Source organism: Alligator sinensis, unplaced genomic scaffold (genome assembly GCF_000455745.1).
Source record: "Alligator sinensis unplaced genomic scaffold, ASM45574v1 scaffold428_1, whole genome shotgun sequence".
NCBI classification, from domain to species: Eukaryota; Metazoa; Chordata; order Crocodylia; family Alligatoridae; genus Alligator; species Alligator sinensis.
This window is the reverse complement of record NW_005841919.1, coordinates 2,872,946-2,896,888: the sequence shown is the minus strand read 5'-3', so window position 1 is coordinate 2,896,888 and position 23,943 is coordinate 2,872,946. Positions and strand designations below refer to the sequence as shown.

Sequence of the window (23,943 nt, the reverse complement as noted above, 5' to 3'; positions counted from 1 at the left end):
GGGGGTCTCCTCTTTTTCGGAAAGAAACCAGATCAAGTAACTATATTACCTGGAATATAACAGTGAAGAACACAACGATGATAGTTGTGCTGACAAACAGGTTTTTCGCTTTCATTTTGTTCTTATCCAGAAGTGCAACCAGGGCAAAAGCAACAGCTCCACGTAATCCACCATACGACATCACTACCTGATCTATTATTCCCAGCTGGACCATTCTGTAATGGTTTAGAATCCACGTCTGTATAACGACCCCTATAAACAAAAATGTCAAAGTCTCATCCACATGTCGCAAAAAATAGTCTGATCGTCTCTTACAAGCAAAATCCCTTTCTACATTTATGATTCTCTTCTTATAATTACCTTGCAGCCCTTGTGACCTTCTCCTTCACTTCTAATCAAAGGAAATAGATTCAGCTTGCCCTGGCAGCCAGAAATCCTGCACTATCTAAGGGCCAGCTATGGGAGTCATATAGGAGTTGTATGAGGGGTGCTAGCCTCTAGCGTGGGCCCACTGGATACATTCTGATTCATTTGAGGTCAATGGCAAAACTCCCATTAGCCATGATTTCACCAGAACACTCCACTATGATTGGTGGTAGGGGTCCCAGTCCAGGGGACCCTTGGCAACACAATGCGCTACACAATGCACAAGTGGAGGAAGAAGAGATGAATTTCTAGTATCTTCTGAAGAAGCTATACCACTGATTTCTTTGACCATACACTAGTGGCATTATGCCAACACTCCATCTACACCGTGGGTCTGTGGAGAGGCTCCCTCAGCAGGAGATCAAGAAAGTGGGAAACATCATGTTGCTTCCAGATGAGTAACTGCAGGCACCCCCATAAAGGGATGCTGTGCATGCTATGGGTAGCAATTAGCAAGCGTCCTCCTTTCTGGGTCACCTCTAGCTGGAAGCAGTCTTTTTTGTTCCAACAAACAGCTATGATCACCATCTGCTAGTAAGACAGATCTTTGTAAATATATTCAGATCACTGCTGTGAATCCTGCAGGAGAACATGAGCTGTAATTAGTTAAGGCAGCAACACCAGGCCTCCAGTAATTTTAGTCAACCTTGTAGTTTAATTGCTTTAATTTCCACTCTTGTTGTCATTGCTGATTTTGGTAATCACATTTATAAAAAAAATGGTCAGCACTGAGATGCTCCCTTCTTTTTATACAGCAACTCTAGTGATGGTATTAGTTTTCTCATTTTACCTCAAAATGATAAAAGACCAAAGTTTAAAAAGTCTATTAAAATGGCATAAGTAGACATAGTTAAGTGGAAAACAGCAAAAACCTAGGCAGAATACCCTACAAATGAACAGACATAGGGAGGGTCCCCCCACAAAAAAGAATGAGTGCCTGTGCTACTGTAGACATCCAGTGTGCAACAAAGTAACTGGGATTATATCATTGTATTGGCACTATAAAGATTAATTAGTTTCAAATAATAGTTATTTGGAATTTTTATTTAAGAGTATTCCTATAGTGTAGCTATTAGTAAGTCTATGTTGTTTAATTACTGTTTTGTTAAGTGTTGTGATATTGCAAAAAAGACAGCTGTGTAATATGATCAGGTAACTCTTGGGTAAAAAATGCACGTGTGTTTTGTTGTACACATGCAGAAACTGTAAAGAAATTACACCAAGCTTATTTTGTGCAGGTCAGTGGTTCTTGATCTTTTTAGAATCAAAGCACTCTTCCACAATGTTTCAAATTTGGCGGTGCCCCAGTTGAGAACCACCATTGTGCTGCCTCATTGGTTCTCAGTTGGGGTGCCTCTGGTGTCAACTAAAAGACATTCACTCTTTGTTTTCACCAATCATTGGAAATTATCTCCATGTTATGACAGTGAATCTGAGCTGAAATTGTATATAGCTCTTATGTCACCATGCTCCAAATACGAAGCGTACCTAAAAAAATAAATTAGCTTAATCCAAGCTCTTAATTATTGAACCGAAAGAGATGGCTGAGTAAAGACATGATTAATATAATGTGCAAGGTTTTTTTTTTAGGTTGCAAATTCTAACAAAAATCCCCATTTATCTAACACATCAATGCTGTACATTACAGCAGGAAAATTCAGGGAACTAGTCCTTGGACTAATCAGGTGTGCCACCACACATCCTATTAAAAACTATCATCATTTCAGTGACTGATGAGGCCTAATCCATTCTTTTTCTAAGGAAGAGTCATAACTTTAACCCAAAATAATGAAAGTTACATATGTGCAAGCCTCCAAGATCCTCTATGGCATGAAAGTATGCTGTTGCAACAACACTCCAAATTTTAATATATGGCTACAGCAGGAAAATTGTTTACCTTACCAATGACTCTGAATATTGAGATGAAGACCAATGTTAAGAGTATAAAAGCTGTGTTCCAGGTCCAGATATCAGGATTTACAGCTGAAATTCCCAGGAACATGAAGATAATAGTCTCAGCTCCACTAGCCATCATTTTCATGGTATATCTCACAGTGGTAGAAGACTGCTCAGAAATATTAGCTTTGACATATTTTTGACAGCAGATGCCACAGAAAGTTATCCTGAAAAGAAACCCATTATTTCTTGAGTTATCCTGAAAAGAAATCCATCATCTGTTGAATAACACTTGTTGTATCGTATTTCCCTTTGCCATCCAAGCTGTCAAATTGTGACAAAAAATTAAACTGTAAGTTTAAGAATTCTCAGAAACGAAGGCAAAGAGGAATACAAAACTCTAAAATTCTGGGTTCAGAGGTGATACCTTCTATTAGGTCAACTAAAAATAGCAAAAAAATATATATATTTTTTTGTAAGATTTTGGGCGCGCACACCCTTCTTTCGGCTGAAGAAAGGCTTGAGTGCCCGAAAGCTTACAAAGGCAATGTTTTTGCTATTTTTCAGTTGGTTTAATAAAAGGTATCACCTCTGAACCAAGAATATTAGTTTTGTACTCCTCTTTGTCTCAGACCTACACGGCTACAAATCAGACTCCTAAACTTAAGGCAGACACTCCAGTGAACACTGTCAAGTTAGGTTTAGGCAGAATGTGTACCACAAACAAGCACCACCTAAAAATCTGTAGATAACAACATTTAATTAGCCCATAAAAGCACTCCTGCTTCTTCTGCCATTTGGGTTTCCATACTATTTCACAGCCAATACTTTAAAGCATGTGTTTACTTAGATATAAATCTAAGCTAATAATTTGTTTGCAGTGGGTTTTCCCAATCTTGAAGATACTTGCTGCAGAACTGCTTTTGATGATGAAAGCATGTAAAACACTAGAGGCTAATAACATCTGAAAGTGGGTAAGCAAAATTGAGATTAAAGGTATGTTCCAACTCAACGTACAGCAGTGGGTAAAGATTGTACTGGGACTCCACACAGAACAGGAAAGCTTACCCTGTTTATCCTGATAGCAAGTTTTGGTTGATTGACTTGGCTACATGGCAAAAGTTTAAAAGAATAATATACAATTTGGATATTCAAAAATTTTAGAGGACAGGCCAGAACAACAGAAAGTGACATTCCCTTGAATCTGGCTGTTTAGTCATCACAAATTGACTGGAAAAAGGGCAGCTGGAATGAGTACTAATGCCATTAGAGCAGTGGTTCTCAACCTTTTTTGTACCAGTACCCTTTTGTAAACATTGATGGTCAGTTCTGACCCAATAAACAGTTTAAATAGAAAACAGGCTCCTGGCCCTGATGGTGCCCCTCACTCCTGACCCACTGCCCCCTGCCTTCCCCCGCCACCACTGTGTGGGGCAAGCGGAGCCCTTGGCAACCCCTTGCAGTCTGAACTCTGCCAGCCTGCAAGGCATAGTTTTCCATGTTGTTCTCCTTTAAAGGAGAATCCATTTTTAAAGGTTGCTGCCACTTTTTTATATATTCTTGTGACCTACTTTTGGGTTACAACTCATGGGTTGAGAAACACTGCATTAGAAGACCAATAAATGAGTTTCTATTCTACCAAAGCAGCCTTCCTACTAAAGAGTAGACACTGGAAACATCAAACTCCTTTTCAGGACTGACTAGAAGAGGTGTTTGGGATTCACAATCCATTAGTGGCTTATAACTGTAACTGAAAAATAAGCTTTGTTAGTCTGGCATTCTGTAGTCTTCTTGTCTGGTTTAACTCTTCCCTGTCATTTATGTTAAAAAACTATGCTCCCTCTCCAGTGCTGCCAAGGGGAAAAAACTGATAAAATGAAGGACTTACGCAAGGATGGCAGAAAGAGAAAGCATCTCTGCTGTGAGGTAAGACAGATATGAGATGATAAACACAAATCCGGGTTCAATAATTCTAACGTGTTTGGTAAAACGAGTGACCAGGGACAGCAGGAACGCAAAAGCAACGCCAACGAGTGTCCCACCCAGGCTTACCACAAAGAAAGACACTGAAACAAGAACAAATACAAATTAACAAAGATAGTATCGCAGGATTAATTGGCTCAATTGTTACTAATTTTCCTATCAAATGGCTGAGATAAAGAAAAATTTGGAAGATAGCCTAAGAATCCCAACTTCCAAAAATATAATCCAAAGAATGCCACAAATTTACCATTTTTTAGTACGTTAACATTTGCAAAGTTCCAAGGAAAACACAAGTTAATTCTTGTGAAATTACCCCAAATCCTTAAGTATTCCCCAAGCAAGTTTTCTCCATTGTTCCATAAATGCAAATGCTTCCCCAACCACAGAAAAATAATATACACAGATCACCATTAACGAAGTGGTTCCTGAAACAGTACAGCATTCTCTTAAGCTTGTAATGGGGAAGATCAGTATCGACACTGCTTAATAACCCTTAACAAATGCTGGGTATCTGATGGTAATCACATATAAGCTAGCCCTTGTACTACAGTTCTATGGCAAAAGAAACACTACTTCTGCAGGAAGACAGCAGGTTACAACTATTGTGCTGAAATGATTCTGAAACAGTAGACCTCGTGTGGCAGGATTATGATCACATACATAACTGTCAAGTCATCTGGTCTTAACCTCCTAAATCAGTTACTGCTTTGGGCTAGGCGCAGACATTCAAAAAGCCTGAGCCTGAATTGATTCAATCTTTGCAGGTTAGTCTAACCTGGTTAGGCTGAATCAGTTTGTAGCTGTACAGACATCCCATAAATGCAGGCACATGTCTGTAGTGGCTCAGGTGAGAAGCCAGGGGGCACCAGAGCAGCCTTTCCTTTCCTTCCACAGTGTTAAGCTGAAGGGGGTGTGGAGAGGCCCCAGCAGGATGCTCTGATTAGGGAGGTGTTCCCCCACTTCTGACCAGCCCAGCAGGGAATTGATAGCACAGTGTTTATCACCCCTAACACAGTGTTTATCACCCCATTAAGAATACAACAATGGGACATTACCAGCTACCTGTTGATTCTGCCACAGCACGTAGCCAGCACATGATCTGCTAGCTAATGCTGAGAGGTGTCTGTGTAAGGCAGAGGGGATGGGGGAATCCCTGCTTAGCAGGAAGTGGGGAGGGGAGGGGAGTGGCGGGGAGCAGGGGAAAGCCAGGTAGATGCCTGCAGTCTCAGCCAAGCTCCAGCCAGGGAGGGGGGCGGGGCAGCTCTGTTGTGGAACAGAGAGCTCCACCCATCCCAGAGAGAATGCTGGGATGTTGGGGGTATCTGGTTTATCTTAAACCAGCAAGGGGTCTGGGACAGACTTTGCATAAACCAGTTTGACCCAAATCAATTAAGTCTGATACTATATTCAACCAGGTTTATCTCAAATGGTTTTCAGCCATTTTCAAACTGGTTTATGTGCACTGAACATCTGTCTGTTACAGATTTAAACCATTTTCTGACTACTTAAACTGGTTTATTTGTAATGTCTGTCCCTAGCCCTGGAGCTCAGAAGCCAGGTCCAATACCCAACAGCTTCTATAGAGATTAAAATTCCTCTCTCAGAATTCTCAAATGTCCAGGACATGCAAATATGGGTTCATTCTGTGCGCCACCAAAATCTGAGGGTATAGATGGAAGGGGAAAAGTAACAGCAAAAGACCATCATGTGATACAGTTGTAAGTATTTAATCTTTTAAAGTCTACACATGTTTTATCAGTGGTGTAACACAGAGTTAACTTTACTCACCTATGCCTTTTACACAGTCCACCCCAGTCACATTTTCTGCTCCTATTGCAACAAAGGACTCAAAGACATTGTAGAGAACCTAAAAGGAAAAAAGTGACTTCACTTAGTATATATTTTTGAATTAAAACCAGTTAAAATTATCCCAAATATGGGCCTGGCATTAGATAACTTGATTTTTTGTTGAACTGTAACAGTTGGAAAAAAAAAAATCACATAGTGAATTAATAATAGGTCAAAACATGGCAAATATGAAATCTAGAAAATATGATAGTTATGCCTATGGCTAGTGGTTAAGTTTGCGTATCTAAGGGTTTTCTAGACTGTCAATCACCGTGGCATCACCCGATATCTTATCTCCTGCTTGTCAGACAATTTCTAAAAAGAGGCATAGATAGTGAAGGAGGATCTAGAAAAAGTAGAACAAAATATTCTGCTGCTTCCTGGATTATAATTCTCATTCAAAAATATCCTTTTAAAACCAACATAGAGACTTCAGTGAGGGCTTTTAACAGGTTCACATTTACAGAAACTTTCAACATTTTTTGCTGACAGATTTTTTGCACAAAAAATTCTTAATCAAAATAATAGGAAGGTTCTACACTTTCCAAACTTTTTTTTGGATGAAAAACCAGAAATAACAAGTTCTTGGTAAAAATATCTTGGCTTTTAGGAAGCTTTAACAGGATTTGCAAACTTTTAGAAATTGGGTTTATCATTGAAAAATAAATGATGAAAAATGTCTTTAAAAATTCATAGCAGAATTTACCATCATACTTCCCCTTCAGACCCATGACCATACTCACACTGGCACTTTTCAGGTAGCTCACCTATACATCTAAATTGTCAGGCACCCCACTGGCATAAACTTTACCAAGTAAAGAAAAAGCAGGCATTGATATTAAATGTCTCTGGACAGAAGCAAGAATGTACAGAGCATTTCCCAGTATCAAACATCATGGAGGTAGCACATCTGTTCAATACAGTCCCGATTCAGGAAAACATTCCTGTTTGGGAGAGCATTTAGACATATATTCAACTCACAATAGACATGATGACTAGAAAAGTATTTGTATCAGAAGCATTATTTTAAATATTCATCCAATCAGAGAAAAAAATGCACCAAATAACTTATATTCAACTATTTTATGCTCACAGTACATTTTTGCAAATAAGGCACAGACCCAGGACACTCTAGTAAAACTTCTGGGCAGTACCTGACTCAGAAAACATGAAAAGATACACTGACCACATTTACATGAGATTTTGACTGGGCAGTTGTTACTGTGCAGTCATTTAGTACTTGCATACACACATACTAAATGACTACACAGTAACCAGAGTTACTGCACAGTAGCATCCCCGAATGGCTTCTTGGTGATGCTGACTGAGCAGTAGCTTGTTACTACTGCACAGCAGTAACAAGCTACTGTGCAGCAGTAATGAGCTACTGCTCAGTCAGCGTTGCATATAGAAAAGACCACTATGTACTATTTTATGCCATAAGGAATGCATTATTTCAGTAAAAACCTTTAAGAATTGTGCACAAATCCTCTTACCACAGTCACAGCATCATTTAGCAGCGATTCTCCAAAAACAATGATGAACAGAACTTCATTGACATGGACTTCCTCAAACACAGCCAAAACCGCAACTGGATCCACTGCTGCAATCAGACTGCCAAACAGGAGAAAGTCCAGTAGCCCAATGTTAAGGTCGCCTACAAAAACAAAGAAACCTATTTACAAGGGGAGTCTACACATGCATTTACTCTGGCCTAGATTTACTCTGGTGTAAACTAATTCGGAGTAAATGTTCTTGGGTAGGCATCTACAAATGTGAGGATTAGGGAGCATATTTGCACCAAGTTTCCTATAGTCCTGCAATAGGCCTCTGCTGACACTGGGGGGAGCTCCAGGCTCCCCGGGGTGCTAGTCCGGGGGTTGGCAGAGAGCACTGTGTCAGGAGACAACTGTCACACAGCCATGGCCGGGGGGGAGGGGGGCTGCCTGCTGCTGGGGCAGGGACAATGTCCCCTTGCCCCAGTAGCAGGGAGCTCCTGGCCCTGGTTCCCTGATCAGGGGCAGAGGACTTGGAAAGAGCTGCAGGGGAGGGGCAGGTCCCAGCCCCCTACCCCGATTTGCCAGTAGAGCAGCTAGCAGCCAGCTCTACCAGACAGTAGTCCCTAGTGCTATCAGGAAAAAAACCCCATAATTTTAGCTTCAGATTTTACTAGGTTAGAATCAATATTTCACTTTTTAGAATAGGCAAAGGACAACACGGTATTCAGACTGTAGTGGAAATCAACACTGAAATAATTTGATCATCAAATCAATGCCTCAGTATAGCATTTCTTTAGACAAAATGTAGGCTGAAGCAAAGAAGTGAATTCTATGTAATTTGCTATGCAGCAAGTGGATCTCTGGGAAAAAAATAAACATTAGACTTTGGAAATTTTGACTATTATATGGAGATTTCTGATAATACTTTACTGCAGTAACCAATGCAATAAGGGGCCACTGATGAGATATTATAAAAATAGATTTAGTAGTACACATAGAAAGGCTTGTGAGTTTTTAAGTTTTCACAGACCGCAAAATTCTGACATCAGGATTACCAATCCCCAGTGTCAAAAATCATGATATTGGCTTAAAAATTATTAGGCCATAATGAAAGTTTCTTATCTCAAAGTTGATCTGACAAGATATACACTTCAACTGAACTGCTTGTTTTTAAACCCTACATACTACCTCAGACACTTGGTAGAAGTATAAATTTGTCCCAGTCATGGGATAATCTCGCTTTTCCATAATGTTTCCAGGAAATGGAATCACGATTGGGTATTGTAGAAATTCTTGATTGGTGGGGGGTATTTTGTTTGTTTTTTTTACAGCAGTCCATGGAGTCAGCTCCTTGCCCCTGCCAGACTCTTATCTCCCAGCATGAGTCCCAGGGTCTCCCTGCCTGAGCCCAACTGCAGAGCTCAGGCTGGACGATAAGGGTCTACCAGCCCAAGCCCCGTGACCATGGAGCTCAGGCTGGGAGATAAGGATCTCCTAGCACCAGCCCTGTAGGTGCGGAGCCGGCACTGGGAAGTAAGGGTCTCCCAGCCCCCCACTCCCCAACTGCAATGGCAAAATGGAGGCTGGGAGATAAGGATCTCCCAGCCCCCACTCCCTGTTTGTGATCTCGGAGTGGGGGGCTTGGAGCTCCCTGCTGCTTGGGCAGGGGGACATAGTCACCACCTGGGCTCCTGTGGCAGAGCCCACCCCAGCAGCAGGCAGCTCCTGGGGGCAGGGAGCAATCTCCCATCCCTTGATGGATGGCTGATCAGGAGCAGATTTTGGTCCTAGTTAGATGTCTACATGAGCACTACGGTGCTATTAGTAATCTCATGTAAATTTGCTATTTCCATTTGCAGGTAGCAAAATTACTCGGGATTAGGGAGATTTACTGTGAAGTAAGCATGTGCATGTGTAGACACACATGCTTATTTCTCACTAAACTATGCTAATGTGAAGCTAAGGGTCTTCTGTAGACATGCCCACAGAGATGTGAAAAAGGCAAAAGCAATTTCCTCATAGTTCTGAGATAAGGCCCATATTATTACTTTCTTCACACTCAAGCCCAAATTTGTCTCTTAATAATATGGAATCAGCCCCCACTTAAATCAGTAAGAGCTGCATCTATAGAAAGCAGAAACTTTGTCCTTTATCCACTTTTTTTAATTGGGGAAAACTTCTACTGAAACTGAGCAAACTGAACAGAGTAAGCTACCCACAATAAAACTCTTGTAAGGATCAAATTAACTCAGCAATTAATTTCAATTCTTTGAGTGCTGTTCTCAGCTGTTAACTTTCCTTAGTTCTATAAAAGCAAGACAGAGGAACAGCAAGACACAAACATGCTTCCCCTTTAGAAGGAAGAAAGATGTGAGAAGTCACAAAGACGCATGCTGTAGCGCCTCCCAGCGCTTAGCCTGGGCCACTGCAGGCATGTGACTGCATTTCTAGAATCAAAATTGAATTGTCTGTTCACTTGCTTATTGGTTCAACTTATGCAGCTTAGACTAACCTGCAAAGATTGAAATGATTCAGCCTTGGACTTCTTGACTGTTTGTATTTAGCCCTTGGGTTTGGAAGGCAAATGAAAGCAGAACTAAGTTAAGAATCCTTTTGTTCCAAAATGCTTGAAGCTGTATGGTCAGACAGAGAACTCAAAAACTGGAAACTGGGGACAGGACCCCACAGATACTACATACTTCTATTAGGCAGGAGTAAGCACCACATCTTCAACCTGCCAGAAGGACTCAGGGAAAGGCCTTGAAAACAGGTACTCCTGGTTTTTAAGACCACATAGCTTTTATAAATCATTCATTTTCATTCCTACTCGTGCGAGTATATGTTAGGGACACAGCTAGTTAATTTTTGAGGAATGAGAGACTTTGGTTAGTGGAATCAGATGAAGACCTGGCAAATTTCTGAGGTTATTCCTGTACCTGACTGAGAAAGTTTCCATAGAATTCTTCCCCCCCTTTTTTAGCTCAGTGACAATAACTATTGATATCAAGGCACCTTTGGGTATGCACATCTAAAATAAATTGACTCTCTGTGATCTCTTATCTTTTTTATATGTTACCAATTGTGATCACTGCTACATTCTTTAAGAAGTTGCGACAGCTAGTTAGCAAATATTTATGAAAAGGTCAAGACACCTCTTTAACTACTATAGAACAGTGTCAAGGGAGGTGGGATTGCTAAACCTGAAATTATCCAACCTCCCATCTAGGCCCAATGATCCAATATGTATAAGCCAAGATGCTAGTGTTAACCTTGTCTCTTATTGGTAAGCTTCAGAACAAGTGTCCACTGCCAGTCCAGCTCCACTGGGAATAGGAGCAGGGGGGAGTCCTACTTTTAAAAGTCAGGTAGAAGCAGGCAGTGTGATTTTAGTTTGGATTGTTTGTGCCACTTATGGGTACATTGAGCACAGGCACATATTTAAGTTGTAATTCTTCCTAATGAACTTTAAAGGTAGTATTTCCTTCTTATTTTCCCTTTTTCTTGACTTATCTTCTTTAGTTTTAAATGCCTTATAAGGATGAACCTTAAGCATGAGCCTTGAGCATAATATTTAACAAGGATTTTCTCTCATGTGTATTGGAATCTATGGCTGCTTACAGATGTGAACCCCCTTCCCTGGCACTTTACTTTCAGCTTGGTGTGCCCTCATGCCGAGCGCAGCGCATGTCCAGAACAGGCATTATGTTAGTTTGACCCAGCTTGCCCAACATCTGTATAGCTCATGTGTTTCAGCAGGGCTTTTGGCACTTATCTAATAACTGACTGAATCAGCTTTAGATAAAAGCGCCAAATAGCCCTGCTGAAGCGCCCGATCTATACAGATGCTGGGGAGCTGGGTCAAACTAATGTACTTCCTTTTCCGGTAAAGTGCTGTTTTGTTTTTTCATGTCTCTCAGCATTGACTATTATCTAATTTAGCTGACCTGTTCTTAAGACTTGGGATTGGATTAGAGCAGCGTTTCCTAAACTTTTGATACCTGGGGCACACTTCTTATCTGTATTCAATCTGGCAGAACTTTTCCATTCGAAAAAGTGTGTGTGTGTATGGTATATCTATATCTATATCACTATATGGATATATATAGATATAGATGTGTTATATATGTTTTGGAATATATAGGAATGTGTTATATATTTTGAAATATATATCTACATGCATTTCAAAACATATAGTACAATCCATTCCCCTGCCAGAAAAAAAATCATATTACTACTGAGATTTACTGTTTAAAAAGTGACACTGAATATATTTTTCTTTAAGCAAAGGATTAATTTCTATACTAGTGCTTCTCAACCTTTTAAGCCTCAAGCCACCCCTCCATAACTTTTCAGAATTTCATGGCACCCCAGCTGAAAATCAGATACAGATCTAAATTCAGAATATATATTTTATTATTTTATATTTATATTAAATATTTATATTATTTTATATATATTATATGGAAGAGGGTCTTCAGGTTAAAAAAGCTGAGAATCACTGACCTGGTCGGTGACACTTAAGGGCATGGTGGGGACAGGACCTCAACCTCCTGCACCTGCTCTTTCCATCTCTCCTCTCCTGACCCCTGGTCTGTACCTTAGGGAGCGAGGGCAAACCCCGTTGATGCTGCTGCTCCTGCAGGGTCTCACATGCTAGTGACCACCCCTGCAGCCCCTTCTGCTGGCCCTGGGGACATAGAAGGAATGAGCTGGTTTGAAAAGTGTGGAGCTCTGTCAGTGCATCCACCCTCTTGCAGCAGAGCATGCTATTGTGTGTGCGTGTGTGCGTGCGTGTGTGTGTGTATAAGAGGAAGCGGGGGGAGGCAGCACAGGGACTGCCTGTGGGCAGGGAGGGTGGGGGAAGGCAAAAACGTCAGTGACAGCCCCCAGAGAAGCAGTTGCAGGTGCTGCTGAAGCAGCTGGGGCAAGCAAAGGGGGCTGGAGAGAGGAGGAAATCATTTACTTCCTTACACAAGGGGATCTTGCAGCACACTTCCATTGCTCTCATGACACACTAGTGTGCTGCAACACTTTCAGAGTATCAGTGGGGTAATGTCCACCTATTACAAATTTTATCTACCACTGGAACTAGGAAATGATAAGAGATTATCTGATTTCTGTTATTACTTTTATAACAACTAAGGCTACATACACATTCATACTTTTAGCAATATTCATTTAATCTTTTCTTGCCTGAATAATAACAATTGATGTAACAAGAAAAATACCCTCAAGGCCATAGACAGATGATATATTTGAAGCAGTTGGGTGGACAGAAGTGCACACCCCCTGTGATGCTGTAAAAATGGAGCAAGTGCTATAAAAAGGGAAGCACTACAAAAATGACCCTCATTGAACCAGGAACTTCTCTGTAGTTCTGCATTTTGTAGCAATGTTTAACTTCTGTACAGTTACATGTAGCACCATAGGGAGTGTCTTGGTCCCTCTGGCGCTTTGTTCTCTCCCTCCCCTTTTAAGTGGAGTAGCGGGAGAGAGAGAAGGGTTGAGAGTCACTGAAGGCTGCCTGGATGCCAGTGATCCGTGACACCTCGCTGTCAAAGGAAGGGGAAGCAGAGTTGCAGGGCTGAGCAAGCATCCCATTGCCATGTGGCTGGAAAGCATGTCCCAGAATGCCTTCATGATGAGTTTGCAGTGTTCCAGCCAGGGGAGGCTCTGCAAATCTGTTCACACCTGGCAGTGCTACATTTTTGAAGTGCTTAAAAGTGCTATGGCACTTGTAGCAATAAATGAACAGCTGCCCACAGCCTTTAGCAGAGGCTTTCATGAAAGACTGCCCAGTCCTTCAGCTAGTTCCTAGTAAGATTCCAGTAGCTCCCTTCCCAGCAACTGGAATGAGACAGCTTACCTTCTCATTGGCTGAATCTACACGAGATGCTGACTGAACAGTTGTTACTGTGCAGTCATTTAGTACTTGTATAAACAAGTATTAAATGACTTTGCAGTAACTGGAGTTACTGCCATGTGATGCTACTGAGTGGGAGTAACAAGCTACTGCGCAGTCAGCATCTTGTGTAGATGGGGCTATTATGCATAATACCTAGGGCTCTCTGCAATTTTAAGTATCAGTCTGTGGCTATGAGATGTAATCCTCAAGTGAAGAGATATGACATAAAATTTTCAAGCCCTGCTTAGCTCTGTTTGCAAGTGACATAGTTTGAATCAGGGATGAACTTTTCTGGCCTTCTCCATAATTGAAATTAGAACTGAAAAAGCTTTAGTAAGTTATAAAACATGCCTCCTGCCAGTGAAGCCTGGTCCCTACAGTATAAGATGTATAATCTCATTTGAAATGTTTCAAGCACTCAGGACCATCAGATGACTGTGATGCAGATACTGCTGCTAGCTGGGTGGAGTATCAAAGACATTCTGTAGAAAGAGATGAATCTCACACCGAAACAAAGATCTTTAGAACAGGGTTTGGTAACCCATGGTACAGCAGGTCAGCACTGGGGAGGAGGAGCAGGCTACACCATTAGCAGTAGTCAGTCTTCAGACATAGTTTCATTAAAGCAGCCGCCACTTCTAAAAGGTTGTTGATGCCACTAAATGCCATTCCTTCAATCAATGGTAGAACCCCCATTGCTATCACAGATAGGTCTGCACCAAGATCAAGCAGAAAATATCACCTTTATAATGAACTAAACTTTTTATTATTACTACACCTGGTTGAACCTTTTTACTCTGAGGGAGGGTTGCAAGGGGAAGGAAAATGACCTTTTATCTAAATCAACATTTTGTGAAAAAATAAGAAGTACAATCTTAAAAAGTTAATGCAAAATTCTAAAATGTAATTACAAATTTATATAAAAAATATTTGTCAAGAAGGGTCATTTACCAAATCATTTCAAAGTCATTTTAAAAAACAATCCATGGTTAAAAAGGTTTTTTTTTTTAATTGCTCTGTTATGAACTCTTCAAAACAAAAACAAAATTTATCAGTTCTAGCTATTAATAGGGTTGTTTTTTTTTAATTTTGTTGGCATCTCATTCTCTTATTTAGCATCGCTACATGGTGCAATAATCTGACCATTAATACCATAACTATTTCTGCCCATTTTTATTTCTTTCATCATTTTCCTTCTTCTGTATTTTCTTCTTTTACTGTCTTTGTACGTCTTCTATTCTTTCCTCCAAAAGCAGTTCCCCTTTCCCATTCTGGACTTCAGTCCCAACCTCTTCGCTATTCCATCTGCTACAATGATTGGTAATTAAATAATGAATGACAGCAGTCAGACTGGAGAAGCATTGTATCCACAATGGTCCAGGAAATGTAGAAGACTAAAGATTTTTTTGTAATATCTTTTATTAGACTAGCTGTATAGTTGGGAGATCTGTTGGACAAGCTTTTGGTTATCAAATTCCTCTTCCTCAGGTCACCATAACCTTGTTCAACAGCTCTCCCTACTATACAGTTGGTCCAATAGAAGATTTTGCCTAGTTAATGACGACATTTTAAAGAATCATGGTTAGTCTTTACATGTATCAGCACCTCACTGAGTTTAGTGGGACTGATAGGTCATTCACTATGAATCACCTGACTGAATCATTCTTTCAGGCCATCTACAAACTCACAAAAACAATACTATTTGGTTATACTCTGTTCAAAGTGTGAAGGTATTCTGCACAAGCATACTAGAAGCTTTCTATTCTTAAAGGAAGAAAAAGAAAACAAAGGTCTTGTTACGCAGTTCTGGTGGCAAAGCTTCGTGGTCACACACTGTTGATAATACAGCTCTGCTGGCAAAACCCCTGGTGTGGCTTTCTGAGACAGAACCTGTATATCCAGCCACACAAAAGGTCCTTCCTCCAGCTGAGCAACATTCACACCAGTGGCCCTGGCCTGCCACGGTAGTTAAAGCAGCAGCAGGATCCCCTGCAGTGGCAACACAGTCTAAATTTAGACTCTTTGGAAACCTGCATATTTGTCATACAGGACACATCAGTACGTTGGATTAGTAACATTACATGGAACTGGACAACACTGCTTGAGGCTTGTCTTCCAACTGGAGAGCAGTGCTCCCACAAACACTCAGTGCTCATGTCACGTTGTACAGGTAAAAAGTAATTCAATACACTGTCTAGCACACTAAAGGCACATATCTGTAAGAGCAAAAATAAAAGAATTTTGTTGTAGTAGTTGCATAGTTCTACTATAATATCACCATAATGCCTCCTGTAAACAAGAGCATTAAACCCTAGTACAAACACCCAGAACAATACCGTGAAATTGAGAAACGAGCCTACCAACATGGCTGCCCAGCTTTACTGAAACCATATGCCAGTGTAAAACTGCACCAATTTTAATCCAGGTTTGTGATAAATACATGCAACCAGATCCTCAAAGGAAACAGATTCCCTCCTCCTAACCTTGCTTTGCAAGGAACATCTTTTTCTCATAGGTTGTTGTTGCCAGTGGAATAGCTTTTTCATTTTTCTTTTATGTAGTTCAGACAATGAAAGATTTTTTTTCTTGTATTCATTTGACCTCTACTTGTTGGCTCTTTACAAAAATCAAGATATTAAGTTAATAACCTAAACATTGTCTTTATACAGGCTTAGAGACAGCAAAAGTGCCTCCCTGCCCAAATTAAATAATCAGAACTAGAAGAAACCTGTTCTTAAATAAGGACTTTCTTGCTGCAGAAAACTATAGTACATCCTCCATGCTTTGTACCTTTAGCTGGAATTGTTGTGCAACTGTATAATTGTATAACTGTGCACAATAATTTTTAGCTGCTATGTTGCCATAGCAACACGCTATAATGAGTGTGTTGCTACAGCAACATAGCTGCAGCATCATGGTTTGTGACCCCCGATGCTATGTCGCCATAGTGCATTGCTACAGCAATGTAGCATCACGTGTAGATGCTCCCATTGTTCCTTTTTAAGCTTCACTTACTATACTACTGCGTTTTTACTCTTAGGCTTGAATCAGTATAGTAACTTGTAACTGTTGCTACTGTATGTTGTTCTCTTAAGCTTAATTTGATACAATACTGAATCTTTACTCTTAAGTTTGATATAGCAAGTTGTAACTGCTGGCATTGTATACCAAACTGATCTCTTAAGTTTTACTGTATTTAATATCTCTTACTGTTGGCATGGTTTTACACATTGCATCATGTTTTAGCACGTGGAATTCACAAGAGACAGCATCTTCACTTATCTGAAGGAATTCAACTATCCAAATGTATTCATTCCAAAAGGGATACAGAAAACTGAGGATGTACCATATCAGTTAGCAACCAGTGAATGTATCTACATGTGCACTTTACTGTGGAGTTGACTAATTACCTCTGCAGCAAAGCAACACCATCTACATGTGCACCTGTATTATGGCACAGTAAATTAATTAACTCCGTTGTAGGATAGTAGTGTCCAGGACAAGTATTATCCTACAGCGGAGTAGTTCCATGCACTGCAATGCACATGTAGACAGTGACTCCACATCACGTTAAGCAGCAGCAGAGCAGCTCCAGGCTGACAGGATGACCCCTTGGGCTCCCTGCCAATCCAGGGCTGCTTCACCCCAGCTCAGCATGCTGAGGTCCTGAATACACATGTAAAAGTTGTGCCTGGGGAAAATAAATTCTGGAACAAACTATGCTGGAGTTTATTAATACATGCTAATTGCATGTGTAGATGCACCCAGTATATAGCATCTTATATTTCAGGCTGGACATAAGGAAGAACTTCTTTACTGTCCGAGCCTGCAAAGTTTGGAATAGACTGCCGCCGGAGGTGGTTCAAGCACCTACTTTGAATGCCTTCAAGACACTTTTGGATGTTTATCTTGCTGGGATCCTATGATCTCTGCTGACTTCCTGCCCCTGGGGCAGGTGGCTGGATTCGATGATCTTCCAAGGTCCCTTCTAGCCCTAGTGTCTATGAATCTATGAATTTGCTACCTGATAGAGTAGGCTCTGACCAAACTTAAAAGCTTTGAAAGGTTAGAATTCATAATTTGCCTTACTTAAAAAAAAAAAAAATCAAATCTATTTGGGTATAATGTAAAAAAATAAACAAAGAAACACTCAAGTTCTACTTCTGAATTCAACTGTAGGTACACAACTGGGAATACTATCAGTTGTATCTATAACATGAAAGAAAATCTAAACATCTGGCTACCCAAATTATGGCAATCCTCCATTAGGCCTCTCAGTTTCCATTAAAACTAAAGGAAAACTAACCTTTTGAAAATTTCCACAGAAACAGATGTCCATTAATAGATCAAGCCGTGAGTTTTTCCAGTTCAGGGAGATGCATCAGTAAGAGGTTAGAGAGAGGTGTGTTCAGGGCATGGGACTAGGGTGTGGGAAGCCGAGGGTCAAATCCCTACTCTATCTGATTCTGGGCAGAGTTCTCTGCTTGCTCTGAAACTTCATAAAACATTCAAACAGCCATAGTTATACTTCTATGAGAAACACCTGTTACCTGTGATACAGCTCTATTGTGCTAGGCAGTACCCAGTTTAATTAGCAGTTTCTTGCTTAAAAAGTGTACTTACCCATGATTCCAGTCAGGTGGACACCATAGAGAGACAAGCCTGTTGTGGCAGCATTCCAGACAGTTCCAATGACAGCATACAAAAGGATGGTGCCAAGGTTTCCAAAAAATAACCTGTTTGGCATGAAGTAGCCAGCATCGAGGACAATGGGTGGCAGCAGATAGAAGAAAAACACATTTGGTGTCAAGGTGAAGGAGGCAATGTGGTCTGCTGCCCATACAATCCCACCCAGGAAGAGGCCGAGGACAATTAGCAGAGCGCTCTCAGGAACCACATGAGTGACTTTGTGGGATAAATGGAAAACTGCAAGGAAAGAAAAAAAAAAAATCAGGAAATAAAGGTGCAAAAATGATTTAACTAAGAGGATAGCTCACCCCCATGGGAGTTCTGCCACTGTGGGCTGAGTTAAATCTTCAGGACTTGTCTCTATAGCAGGGGCAGGCAATGATTTTGGGCAGAGGGCCACTTACTGAGTTTTGGCAAGCCATCGAGGGCCGCATGACAGGCAGCCAGGGGCAGCTAAATATTAATTTTCTAAATTTTTAGGGGCCCCACAGGCCAGATAGAATGGCTTGGCAGGCCGCATTTTGTCCACCCCTACTCTATAGTATCAAAGTCAATCACATAATTATATTGCCCCCAAAGCATAATAGGTACATAGCTGACACTTAGAACTAGAGGACTTACACAGCTTATAGTCATATACTAAATTTAAATATGTGATAAGTGAATACAGTTGTGTTTTAAATCAACTTTATTAGGTTCACTTATATAGTAATGAAGCAGACAAGGTCTATGACTTGAGTATAGACTGAGATAATGGATGCCTGTAGATGTGCTGTGGAGCTGCTCTGATGTGCTGTAATTGCAGCATGTCAGAGCAGACTCAATTAATCGAGTTTACTGGAGTGTGGTAATTACACCAGCCTCCGTGTCTTGTGTATTACCATCCCCGCGTTTCAAAACAGTGGCCAGGGCACTGGAACTAAAGCTCGTTGAACTAAAGCTTTAGTTCCAGTGTCCCCACAGCCATTTTGAAACGTGGGGACACTAACTAATACATGAAGCATTGTGGTGCTTTAATTAGAGTGGCTCTTGGAGCTGCTCTAATTAAGGCGCCTCCTGCTCACAGCACATGTAAAAGTGTCCACATATCCTGATTCCCTTTGCTTCCTTGAAGTACTTTCTGGTTGCCTGCTGACATGAGCGGTGGTGATGATGAATGTGTGTATGCACGTAGCGATTTCTCTGACAGCTAGCTGTTCCTTTTAGTAAGATGATCTGAATGTTTGGATTGTTTTGTTTTTAACATTTGTATGAAACTCATTTTGCTAGAATTAGGCAAGAAGATATCATTGACAAGGGAAACAGTTTCTTGCGTTTATTCCTAGACCTTAAGGGAGAGCAAAAACAGAGAAATTATTCCATAAAAACAGCATTCTTGGTGGGGTGTGGTATGTATGCTACATATCTTCATGAACAGGTGCTACCAACTGAACCACAAAATAAACTGATGGAATTCAAGAAAATCTACCCACAGCTATGTTGTTGACACGTTTTCCTTATTGATGCATTTCCCGCGATACGTCACAAAAATGCTCTACAAGTATTTAGTGCAAAACTAGCCATCACAGAAATATTTTAGTTGCAGATGTATATCTATGTTACATCAATCATTATAAATATTAATGTACCTATACACCATTTAATTTTTTTAAAAGAGTGGCTTAATAAGAGTGCAGAGGCAGTGCAAAAAACTAATTAATTTTAAAATGGGGCTCGATAAGCTTCTGTACAATGTACTCATATTTAGTGGATAAGCACATAATTCACTTAACTGCATAACATAACACCAGTACCTATTTTTTTGTAACAAACTCCAGTTATCTGCAAATTGGTTAAGTGCATGATTGGCTTAAGTGTATAGGAAACCTTTAGCCTCACTATCTGCTTGGTAACCTAATTATGCTCTGGTATGGAGACATTCACACAAGCAAAGCTTGGGCTGGTCTTGTACTTAGTAGGCACATCTATATGTGCCTAATAATGCACATGAATAAACTGCAGAGCCTAGTGCTCTGGAGTTTATTGCTCCCAAACACGTTGTTTACATGTGCACCCTGGGATTGTAGTAAGGAGCCTGGAGTGTCAGCCTGCCAGCCTGGGGCGGGTTCCCCCAGCTCAAAATGCTATGGAAGGTCTGGCTGCGGCAAGAGGGTGATTTAGAGGAGGGGCAGCCCCTGCAATGAAGCACTCTCATGCCTCAGCCAGCCGGGGCATTGTCTATACATGCACCATTTCAGAGTAAAAAACTCTACAGCAGGATAGTACTTGCAAGTCCTATCCTGCTGTGGAGTTAATTAGTATACTCCAGACTAATAGGGGCACTCATATAGACCTGCAATGTTTACTGCAAAGATAATTAGTCTACTGTGGAGTAAATGTTGTATGTAGACGCACCTAATGGGCACATCTACACTTGGCCGTACGGCGCCATTGTTACTGCACCATCATTTAGTACTTCCTTTTCAAAGTATTAAATGACAGCGCAGTAACAGTCCGTACTTCACTGTGCCAGCTGTTGCATAGTTATTTTTAGCTGCTATGTCACCGAAGCAGCACACTATAACGCGCGAGCGTGTTGCTACAGCGATGTAGCTGCAGCATCACAGTTTTTAGTGAGTATTATTTAAACTGAGTTCAGGTAAGTGCATATGCCCGGTAAAACTTTTTTCAGCTCGGAGGCTATGCACTTTTATGGAATATACCCTAATTGAATGATGTGTCTGCCTATGATAGTGAGGAGCTAGAGTCAAACTTCAGGAAGTTCCTTCCAGATCTGTGTCCTATAAATTTTCCTTGAAGGATTGCAGTTTACTGAGTGAACTTGTACCCATTCACTGGGAACTTTGACCTGAATGGTAACAGTAGCTTTATCCATTCTTCCATTAGTGAAGTTTGGCAGATATTAATAATAATTCTCTGAAGTTAAACTTTCTTTTATACTGATTTTATCCAAAAAATGGTATCCCAGGCTGTTTTGACAAGTCCAATAATTTAAGGAGATGGACAGTGTTTGGCATAAGTCATAGGGGAAAAAACTGACCAGAGGGAAGGAGAAACTTAAAAAGTTCAGGATAAAATCTGGAAGAGAAAAAGGTGAGAAGGCAGAGAAAAGGCCACTTAGGTTGTTTTGAATGGTAGGAGCACAAACAATAGCCGGATTGTGAGGAAAGAAAAGATAGAGAGAAGATGGGTGTCAAATAAGGAAAGAGAGAGGTGGTTAGCCATATTAGTCTGAAATCAGGCAGAAGGCAGGGTGCAGATGCACTTTAGAGACTAACTAAATCAGAGATGCAAAAGCTTTTATGAGCTGGAGCTCACTTAATCAGATCTTGATGAAGATATGGAAAGCACACGGAAGAGAGCAGAATGAGAGCAAGTCTCTGAGGTATAATAAACAGGGAGGCAAGACAGGAGTTTGGCAAAGGAGACCTGCTGAATGGATCTCAGCAATTTCACATGGTAGCAGCTTGAATGAACCTTTCTGGTGATCTGGATCTCCATCATTTCTTTCAGGGCCCTGACTACATATGAGCCTGACCCATTTTGTAAAAACTTGAACTCACTGAAAAGCTGAATTTCCCTGCACCCTGAAGTTCAGTCACAAAACCATTGAGCTTAATGGTTTTAATAAAGCAATTTGCTCAAAACTGAGCCCAACTTTGCTTAAAACTTGTTCAAACAACAAATGGTCAGGACACCAAATTTTAATATTTATCTGAAAAATCATCATCCATCAGCATGCTGGGATATAAGGCCAAAGCACACTAAATAAATACCATAGCTATTTCTTATAACATGCTGTGCTTTCCCTAGAAGCTTTTTTAAAAACTGCTGATCCTGGTCAAATGTTTATTAAACTAGTTATTAGTTACAGACTGTTTAACATTTAAAGAAACTGAGTCTTCTCTTTCCTCAATTCCACTTCAAGGTTTATCTATGCCTTAGAAACTTTTACCTTGGTACTTTTAAGAAAATTTCCAATCCATATTACTAGTATAGGATAGCCAGTGGCATTTTTTCCCCATTGAGTTGCCTAAGACATACCAAAGCAAGCAATAACAACAGCAATCTGCCCAGGCCAATGTTACCACTAAACTTCACACTGCTATAAATGCACCCTTACTAGAGTACTAATGGATACCATGCAATTTCCAGTGAAAGCCATATTACCAGAATAGACCATGTTACTACATCAGTCCACTCCAGCCACTATGAATGAGACAAAACCAGGTTACAACTGGATTAAGGAAAAGGAAGCAAACTACATTGCATAAATATGTCCTATAAACATTTTTAAACACAGTCAAGTTTCTAAAGCATCAGGGTCATCAATTTAACAGATAGGCAGCACCATCTACAACACAAGTGTAAAAAAATTCAAAGTCAAATGTCTTCTGCTTCTAACAGCTCATTGGACTAATATTATTTAGGCACATCAGTTTCTGTAGCTGATGGATACAGGAGTGATGTGGCTAACATCACATTTGGCCATGTTCGATTCCCCTGCCTGAATGACCAGGTGACCATTTAGAGCTGGGTGGACTGGGCGCAGCTGTTGACATGAATTTAAGAGTGAGGCTTCAAACATATGTCTTTTAAAGGAACTCTTCCATCACTATGAAACCTCTTGCTCAACTGAATGGAAAAGTAAGAAAACTATTGCTGGGTGCTACAAGAACCAGCTTCTCTTTTTTTTTTCCTGTAGTACTCCAGAGATTATCTGGCATTCTGAGCAGCCATTATTTTGTGTTTACAGGCAAAGAAGCAAGGGTGTTTTTGGCAATATATTTTATTGGACCAACTGAATAGTTGGAAGAGATGCTAGATGGGCATTCAGGTGTAAACTGCCCTTCCTCAGATCTAAGATACTAAGAAGTAGAAACAGCCTAAATTAGATCCCAGATGAAACAATTCCTTTTCAAGCATTCCAATTTTCAAAGGTTTTTTTCTGGTAGTCATTCTCTCCATTCCTTACCTCTCTAGTCAGTAAATTATCAACTGATTTATCACCTTCCAGAAAAGGGATTGCTGCTTTATCCCTCAGAATGAATTTTGCTGAGCTAGGCTTCTTTAGGTGTTTTCTTTGTTGCTGTTTGCAGAGAGAGATATGGGTGAAAAAAGCCCCAAGATAAAAGTGTGAAACAAGGATTCTCAAGACATAAAAAAAGACAATATTATGAAGTAGATACTTGAATTTATGCAAAAAAGTCACTATTCCATTGAACCGGAACACTGAATCAGAACATCTATAACTGAGGGTTTGTTATCCTAGTGAATATTTGAGTCAAGCTGTTTCTGGGATAGACATTATTCCCTCTCAAAAAACTCCACTATATTCTTTTGGGTACATTGATACACTGACCTAACAGGAATTGGGCTCACTGACATCTCGGCTCTGTAACCCCCACAGAAGCATAGAAGAGCAGTTGGAGAGATCTCTTATTTTCCATTCAATTTCTGCAGCAGCTTCCACCATCACCAGGCCAGACTTACTCCACAGAGAACCATGCAGATTAACTTCCATAAGAAGATAAGCCTCAGGATGAGTGATGGGGTCAAGACCTCTATGAACTTGGCAATGTGCAGGAGATATCATGAGCACTGCAATACGACGAAATGGTTTTTAAATATGATGCAACTGGAACTTAGAGCAGCTATATTCACTGTTTCAATTCATGCGCTATATCAGACGCTCTT

At 40.5% G+C, this 23,943-nt stretch overlaps 1 protein-coding gene across 2 annotated transcripts in view; it reads right to left on the bottom strand.

The window, feature by feature from the left end:
• Positions 1-23,943, bottom strand: part of SLC9A3 (solute carrier family 9 member A3) — a 104,782-nt gene that overhangs the window by 27,092 nt on the left and 53,747 nt on the right. Inside the window, exons 2-8 of one of the 2 annotated variants that reach the window (XM_025198327.1) lie at positions 18,181-18,483; positions 15,358-15,546; positions 7,650-7,810; positions 6,094-6,172; positions 4,211-4,388; positions 2,329-2,549; positions 50-252 (exon numbers count right to left, since the gene is read on the bottom strand). In XM_025198327.1, coding sequence (XP_025054112.1) covers positions 50-252; positions 2,329-2,549; positions 4,211-4,388; positions 6,094-6,172; positions 7,650-7,810; positions 15,358-15,546; positions 18,181-18,483 — 1,334 coding nt within the window. The remainder of the gene's footprint in view (positions 1-49; positions 253-2,328; positions 2,550-4,210; positions 4,389-6,093; positions 6,173-7,649; positions 7,811-15,357; positions 15,547-18,180; positions 18,484-23,943) is intronic. The other variant, XM_006018996.2, reaches the window with a different exon arrangement.